General features: G+C 40.4%; 1 protein-coding gene across 6 annotated transcripts in view; it reads right to left on the bottom strand.

The window, feature by feature from the left end:
- The window catches only part of cacna1aa (calcium channel, voltage-dependent, P/Q type, alpha 1A subunit, a), a 68,989-nt gene extending 62,454 nt beyond the window's left edge, over nucleotides 1-6,535 (bottom strand). For 5 of the 6 annotated variants that reach the window (XM_082530641.1, XM_082530637.1, XM_082530638.1 and 2 more), the window contains exons 1-2: nucleotides 6,434-6,534; nucleotides 6,015-6,154 (exon numbers count right to left, since the gene is read on the bottom strand). In XM_082530641.1, coding sequence (XP_082386767.1) covers nucleotides 6,015-6,154; nucleotides 6,434-6,526 — 233 coding nt within the window. In that variant the 5' untranslated portion in view covers nucleotides 6,527-6,534. Of the gene's footprint in view, nucleotides 1-6,014; nucleotides 6,155-6,433 lie in introns of all 6 variants that reach the window. The other variant, XM_082530642.1, reaches the window with a different exon arrangement.
- Between the last annotated feature and the right edge of the window lie 2,308 nt (nucleotides 6,536-8,843).

The raw sequence follows: 8,843 nt of genomic DNA, 5'->3' as shown, positions 1-8,843 counted from the left end.
AGCAACATCGCTATAACAAAAACCTCATCTCTCCACTTCTGATGAGAAACCAACGCATTATACAAACAACATTTATCCCTGCTATCTCCCTCTGCAGCTTCCTGCTGACTTCAGCTAAAATCCAGCTAAATATCTCTGTCCACATCACTGACTGAATCTCACCATCTCTGCTCCAAGCTCTCCTGTTATCTGTCCTTGTCTCCTTGGTTGCATCTGTGACTATGATTCAAATATTTTGCATTAAATGCACCAGTATGCTCTTTAATGTTTTTATAACATCAATAAAATATTAAGTGTCTCTTGAGCCAGCAATCAGACCTCGACGATCAGCTGACACTCAGAATTTCTCCCAGAATTCACAAGAGCCCACGTCTCCTCCTGCAGGTGGACCGGGAGATCCATTGTAGGGAAAAGAGACCAAAGCCAGACCAAGCTGATAATTTACTGGCTGATCTGGGTTTCTATTCTAACCTATGGCAATGTGGAGAAAAGGATTGCAGATACACACAAAATGCTTGATCCTCAGAGATAGGGTGAGTAGCGCAGTCACTCAAAAGGGGCTTAAAGTACAGCACTGTCCTACACAAGAAAGGAGCCAGTTGTGGTGGGTTTAGCATTTGAATAGAATGCCTCTTAGATGCCTCTTAGGTGAGTTATTCTGGGCATGTTCAACAGGGAAAAGACCCCAGGGTAGACCCAAGACACACGGGAAAGAACATTTTTCTCAACTGGCTTGGAAGCACATTGGTATGCCCCTCGTTCCTCAAAGAGCTGGTGGCAGTGACAGTGGAGAGGGACATTTGAGCAGATTTTGACAGTTCTGCTTAGACTGCACATACATTTTCATTGCATTCATTTCTTCTTTTATAATGAAATTCCCTTTAATAAATTGTAAACTGTGGGAATAAAGCATCACATACAGCTTTGCATTAGTCTGGTAAGCACAATTCTAGACACTTTTTTTTTTTTTTTAAATGGGGAGGTAGTACCTCTAGACCGCCCTAGACAGTATTTAATTATCTGAATGTTAAAGCTGCAGGAAATTGCAATAACTTCAAAACACATTTTAAACAGGAAGGCATACTCCTTAGGGATGGTGCAGTTTTGCAGTGGGTAGCACAGTCACCTTAGAGCATGGAGGTTTCGGTCCCTTCTGTGTGGAGTATTACACAATTCTGCTCAGGAAGCTCACAATGAAAACTAGAAAATGCATTTTCTGAAGAAACTGCAGTGTGGATGTTGATAGCTGAATGTTTTGAGCTGAAATGAAATAATTGCTGAATGTTAAGTTAAAAATGTTGAATGAGCTGAAAAATACAGAATTTTTCACCTGAAAACAAAAGTGCAGAACTGTTGAAAGCTGACGTTCACACATAAAAAGTTGAAAAATAGCTTAACATGATTAAAATGTAAATTAGGAAAACCTGAGTTATGACAAAAGAAAATTCAGAGTGATAAAACATCTGAATGAATAATGAAACCTCATATTATTTAAATCACTGAATGATTAAAATGTGGGAAAGTCCACTAAAGATAGGTAAATCCTGTAAGTTTTGATCGTCCAGTCAGAAAAGATGATTCTAAAAGTCATCATCTGACTTCAAATGCCCAGATCTGAACCACCTGTGTGTAGAAGACAAATCCACCAATGAACAATAAGCTTGAATTTAATGGGACAACCAGATTGCTCAATCCAGTTGACTACTGATATGCTTATTACAGTGTGCAAAACCCTGTCAAATCTGAAAAACTGCTTCTAAATCGAAGACCCTAAGTCCTGTCAAAATCAGTTTTGAACTGCAATGATCCCAAGGAATTGTTCTACACAACAGTGTGTTCTTTATGTTCCTGTTGTCAAAATGCGATGACAGGAAAGATTTAACAAGTGGGGTCTTTCCTGCTGTTGAGACAAACTCCTGACTAAAAATACAGTGTATTTATATGGGTTGGTTAGAATGTTATCCATCTACTTGGATTCACACAGTTCAAAATGTTTACATCTCTGAGCTTTGAAAGACACACTGTTGGAAAGAGAACAACGATGGCTACGTTTTAAGGGTCAAATGATGGCTGTAGAGCAAACACTGTGGACCACAGCAGCAGTTGAAAGAGAAGTGTTTAAGATGAATCTTGGCAGAGTGGCAGACAGAGCTCGTTAAGCAGACAGGTGTGAGCCTGGTTGCTATAGAGACTGCACCCAGTGGCACCACACACACACAGACACATGCCTCTCGTCTGCTGCTTTAAATAAACAGAAAGTGACCCCGAAACAAATGCTTCCCAAGAAAAAACTACAAGTCGTATTGACAAAATTCTTTCACCGTAAGCGCCAGCAATGTCCAGTCTAAAAAATTCTCAGTTTTCATGCCTGTGGAGTTTATTATATGGATGTGGTGACAGTGTAAAGACAGCCTGTACTTCTGATTTTCAGACGAATTTTGGGAGCATTTATAATATTGGAGTCTATGGAAGAGTTGCAGGGAGGAGGCTGTGAATTCTTGACATTTACGAAAGAACCATAACATCTATTACAAATGACTGAAATAGTAGTTCTAGCTTCGTTCATTTTTTATGCTTCTTTTTAGCTGTTGAATCTAATCAAAAAGTCCTAACACGGGTACAGGAAAGCAAAAGAAAGAAGAGGATGCAATGCAAGAACAGCTGTAAATTAAATGTAACTAGGCTAATAATCAATAGTGGGTGTAGAAAAACAAACAAAGAAACAAACAAATCCAACCAGCTTATTTTCACTGTCAAGCCACTCTGACAATTAACTACAACACACAGGTCAACACCCACAAATGAGACGACTTGGAACAAGACCGTAGAGTAAATAGCTAATCTCGGTGATGTTAAGTGCTATTTGTGTGTTTGTCTTTGTATGTGTTTGAAGAGAGCGCCAGCAAGTGCAGGGAGGGCGAGCAGGACATGGAAAAGAATGTTTGAAGTGGAAATGTCTGGCCGTGTGTGTGTGTGCGCGCCCATGTGGTCACTGTGTTATCAAAGGTTTCCACCAAAGGTTGATAGAAAGGCCAAGTAGCCTTTCATCTTCAAAGAGCTGGACTGCTAAAAACACACTGGCCATTCATAGAAAGCACAACAAAGAACGAGTGCGCCACATGTGTGCAAAATGTATTGACTGCAGGCAGCGTCCTCAATGCATCATGGGAATGTACTATGTGTGTACACTATGTGCTGCTCGGTAAATATTGCTATATACCACAGCTGGTTGACAGGGAGGGTTACAGCGTGATGGCTGCTGTTTAGGCTATACACCAATGTGGTTGTTTCTTCGAGAAATAATCCCTGAATCTGATCATTTCACGCCTCCATCCATCCATCCACCCATCCATCAATTTACTTAGCAGCAGATGGGGTGGAGCTGGTGACACCCAGATGACACTGGGGAGAAGCAGAGCTGTCAATCAATGACAAGGTTTTCACCATTTTTAATTAAATCCACAGCTACAGCCCAGAGTATGCAAAGAAAACCTGCACAGACACAAGAAAAAAGTGCAAACTGCACTCAGAAAGGCTTCGACAAAACCACCACCTTTGTATCAAATCATTATTGTTGTAAGGTGACAGTGCTGACCCCTGTGTTGCCCTAACTTCACACCTGAACCTGCAAAACAGTAGCTCATAATGTATCAGACACTCAGCACAGCATCATTGCCATTGGATTTTCATGGGTGATTTGTCAGGTCTAGAACAAGACTGCTTATGATGCACTTGTCAGTCATCTGTTAGTGATGGACTCGCTGTGAAACTCCACTCGTTAATGCTGATGTTTTTTTAATTTGTTTGTTTTGTTGTTGCTGTTATTTATTGACCCCTTTTCTGAGAAGTCAACAAAAAATCATTGCAAATAAATAACCATCTTGAAGTCTTGCAACTCTTTGTCAAGCTATTGTTGAATAAAATCCTACATGTTTATGACACTAAATTCCAAATAGGGCCACAAAACCACTTGGATAAAATAGATGTCATTAATGAAGGCCATTATGTTTAGAAAGGGTAGTCAACAAGGCTAATATATGCTGATAAAATAGTGCATACATAATCCATTCAAACAAATCTAGCTTTTTTTTTCCAATGTGTGCCATTTAACAGTGATTGCCCTGAGGTCATCAGATAACACTTCTTCTTTTGGCCGCTCCCTTTAGAGGGTCAGCATAGTAGATCATCTGCTTCCATCTCATCCTAACCCTTGCATCCTTTTCTCTTACACCAACCGTCTGCATAAGTCTTCCTCTGATATTCCTCTTTTCCTCCTGCCTGGCATCTTTATTGTCAACATTCTTTGTCTGGTATATCCACGATCCCTCCACTGCACATGTCCAGATTTACCTCTCTAACTTTCTCTTCAAACTGCTCAACCTGAGCTATCCCCTGATACACTCCTTTCTAATCTTGTCTTCCCCCAATGACAATTCACTTGAGAATAATCTACCAACAGATCGAGTGGTAAAATAGTAAAAATTGGCAAAAGAAATCAAAGATCAGCTTTAAGGACATTCTTGTTTCCTTCTGTTGTACCTCCTTATCCTCTCGGCATTTCACTACTTCCTGCTGTCATGCTGACACTTGTCTTCTCACCTCTCTTCTCTGTTTCAGTCGCTCTATCGCACCATGCTGAGAGGAACTTGTCTTCGTGATTGCTCTTATTAAAGCATAAGGACATACTGCTGCACTGGGTGTCTGCTCAGTGCATGTGTGGTGTCCTTGTGCAAGACAGAGACATTTGGGCAGAAAGGAGCAATCACTGGATTCACCGGTTGCTTCGTCTACCCCATGAAGTCCCCACCATTCACCCCATGCACACACAAGTGGACATAATCCCCTCAACATGATAATCTGTGCCACCACTCCCAAACAGCGACATGATTGTATTGCTGCTAGAATTTGCAAAGTTGTTAAGAAACAACTTTTAAATAGATTTCAAAAATAAATTATCAACCAGTTTACTTTTTTTTTTTTTAGCTTTCTTGCAGTTTTTATGTTTTGCAGGTAATTTGCGCTTCAGTTGAACATCAACAGTGAGACATGCAAACACTGTCGTTTGTTAATGCATCACTCATGCATCGCATTCATCTGTGTCACATCAGCCTGCAGCGTCACACAGGTGTGTAGCAGTGGTAGATACATAAAAGAGGCTTACTGTGTCTTTAAAGAAACACGAAGGATAGCAGGAATGACATTTGACAGTCAGCTTAAATGATGGATTAACAGATGGATGCGTCGGGAAAACAGAATCTAGCACAGACAAATGAGCAAGAATGTAAAATGTAAACCCATTTGAATGTGTGTAGACGCCATCATCCGCTTCTCTTCTCTGTCTTTCATTTCTGTCAATCAAACCTATTATCTGATGTCTCTGGTCTTTTCATGTGAGATATAATCTAATAAGTGAAGGCAATAGTAAATCCATCATTTTAATCCCATCATGTCTGAACTCGGCCTTGTTGACACCGTTTCTGTGACAGGTTTCAGGTTGCATTCCATCGCTTCCCTTTGCCCTCGTCTTCACCTTCTCGTTGAATGTTCAAATCAAATATCTCATTTACTCATTCCCCTTTCTTACATTGTCTCTTTCCATTCATTCCTACTGTGTCTCTCTTTCTATTGAGGTAGCGGCACCTGCATTTTTTCTTGCCTTCTCTCTAGTGCTGCTTCCCCCTGTGCTCCCCACCCCTTCTGTCGCTGTCTATATTGTGGTGACATTTGTTCACTACCCAGGCTGCTGGCTGCCTGCAGTTCTGCTCTGTGATCTGACTGCTGCCTTGCCCAGAATGGGGCCTTTCATTAGGTCAAAGGAGCAGGAAAAGGACACTTGCACACATACATGCATACAAACATACTAAAACACATGACAGATTTTGACATGCTGTTGGAAAATCCTTTGTTATGTTTGAGTTTAGTCAGGCACACATTTAGATCTGACTAAAGGTTACATACTGTATTATGTATGTATGTGTCTGTGCTTGGCTCATATACATTTGCTTAATACTCACCCTGTGAGCACTACGACAAAGTCCATCACGTTCCATCCGTTTCTCAGGTAAGAGTTCTTGTGGAAGGCAAAACCAAGCGCCAGGATCTTTATTCCCGACTCAAAACAGAAGATTCCTATGAAATACGGCTCTGTATCATCCTGGGGAGCACAAGAGAAAACAAGCAAAGGAGGAGTGGAAAGACAGGAGAGAGGAAAAGCAGGAAAGGTTATGATGGTTTGAAAGGCACAGAAAGACAAAGTAAGTTAGCTGGCAGTTGGCGAATGAGTTTCAGAAGTATTTTTGCAAATAGTCTCATGTGCCAAATAAATTTTAAAAAATAAAATAAAAAATTATCTCACAAATATACAACTATCACCTGAATTTAATTGCATGTACATGTATAACACATGCAATTTTGTCTTGGTTATTCAGCTTACCAGGCGTTCTGAGAGCGGCGTCTTGTCCCCATCAGGCAAATGTTGTTCCAGAGCCAAGACAATGCAGTTGGCAATGATGGTGGCTAGAATCATCCACTCAAATGGAGTGAGGAAGTTCAGTGAAGGAACAAATCTTTTTTAATTGAACCACAAACCACCACATTAATTGCTTGTTAACACAAATATCTCATCACCCTGTCACACGGGAGTGATGCAGCTGAAGCCCTTACTGAAATGCCCAAGTGAGCATCATTTAAACAAGATAAAAGCTCAGATCAACTCAAACTGGTTGCTTGAACAAGACAATCAGTTCATACGTACTCCATAGTCACCACACCTTAATCCAGAGGTTCCCAAAGTGTGGGGTCCGCCCCCCTTGCAGGGGGGCGTGGTATTTTTCTTGTAAAACAAAGGGGGGCCTAGCAAAAAAAAGTTTGGGAACCACTGCCTTAATCCAACAGAGCACAGTTGGATAGTTGGATAGTTATTTAAAAGTGTTACAAATAATGTGCAAATTTACACATACTAGGTCAGGAGTTGCTATTATCATCTTGCCATTGTGGCAAGAACAGAGCAGCACCAACAGAAAAGTAAAAAATTGCAGCACTGCCTTGTTGGACAGATTCACTTATAACGTACTGAGCTAATTTACCTGGCCTGCTAAAAACGTCAGGGCAAATTAAGGGATAATATAGAAAACATCCCTACCCTAACATGAAAGGTCAAAAGGAAGGTCAAATATATATGCAGTTTGAATTCACTGAGTGTAAGCAAGTATGAAAAGAAAATATAGCAACTCTATCTCAAATGGACCACAGTCTGGCTTCTCTCTGCCACTATTTACCCACACAAATACACACACACACCCACAAGCCATCATTATGAGTCAGTTAAATATGTTCTGCTAAGTATATTTTCTGATAACACACCACCCACACGGACAAGCAAAACAAAGATACACTTTAATATAGCCTGTGTCTTTTTGTGTAAGTGTGTGATAACCAGTGCTGGGCAAGTTACTTTGAAAAAGTAATTAATTATAGTTCCTAATTACTTCTTCAAAAAAGTAACTGAGTTAAAAGATACTAAAAGTATTTAATTACTTGGAAAGTAACTATTACATTACTTGTTTATTGTTTATTGAATCATATTTCATAACTTTAAATGCAAATTAAATTGTCAATTTGAAAATCATAAGCACAAGTTTCACAAACAACAAGTTATTTGCAGCCATTTACCTTTTACCTTTAAATGGTTTTTATTACCATTTCAAACTATTTGCACAACAATCAGCTGTTCTGCATTCAATAAGATGCCACACAAATTATTTGTGCCACTCCAAAAAAATAATTTCTGTCCACTATAAAGGAGAACATCACAGCCTGATCCCTGCAGGCCTGACAGCAGCAGGTGTATCACTCCTGTTTGTTTGTTTTTTACCTGGAGACAGCAGTCGCCTCATTGTTCTGACACACAACACCAAACTATCCACAACACTACACACTAACTACACAAGACAACACATTAACTACACACTCCAAACATGCTAAATGTCACAAATCGCTCACATCTCAAAGCTGGCTCTCTCTCTTTTTCTTTCTCTCTCTCTCTCTTTCTTGCCGCCTGTCACTCCTAGTCACTCCTAAAACTTCCCCCTCTTCCTAAACAACCAAAAGTCACGTTGCCATACCTTTTTTTGATTGGTCGACAAGGTACATTTTTCCACCAACACGAAAGGGCGTTTTTTTTGTTTGTTTTTTGGGGGTCATAAGCAGAGAGTGCTTGCTAGCGCTGTCCTTAGACAGTAAACGTGACGAAACTATTGAGGAAAAAACTCAGCATATATTGTTTATCATGACTCTGGTTTTACGTGGCCTATCAACACAATTTAAACACTGGTATATATCACCTTGTTGCTTTGTCATCTTAAAGTGGTCATGTGATTGGCTTACCACGACTACTTTAGTGTTCCTGAGTCAAACAGAAGCACTCATGCGATTGTTTTGCCCCCTTAGCTCCAGGTGTTGTGCCAAAAAGTGATCGTCGGTCAGAAAGTGATTGCCGCCCGCGGGAGCACGCGCAGCTGCTTAAAGCTGTAGCGCCCAGATTACTTACAGCTATTTCCATGCAACTGATATAAGATGCAGTAAGCTGAACACAGCTTCAGCCGTCTGTTTGTTGAAAAATAGTAACGCGACCGCACTGCATTTTCTTGTTAGTAACGGTATCGGCGTTGTAACTATAGAAATAGTAATCAGTTAGATTAGTTAGTAACGCCGTTACTTGTAACGCCGTTATTCCCATCACTGATGATAACATGCCTGGGCACTGACTGAGGCTTATTGTGGCATCACCATTTGGCTCTCAGTATGTAGCATCCGGCAGCTAGTACAGAAATTGAGCCAGAGAT

This window comes from Aulonocara stuartgranti (assembly GCF_965226115.1).
Source record: "Aulonocara stuartgranti genome assembly, chromosome: 4".
Classification (NCBI taxonomy): Eukaryota; Metazoa; Chordata; class Actinopteri; order Cichliformes; family Cichlidae; genus Aulonocara; species Aulonocara stuartgranti.
Note: the sequence above shows the minus strand (reverse complement) of the source record. Positions and strands in the feature narration are given on the sequence as shown.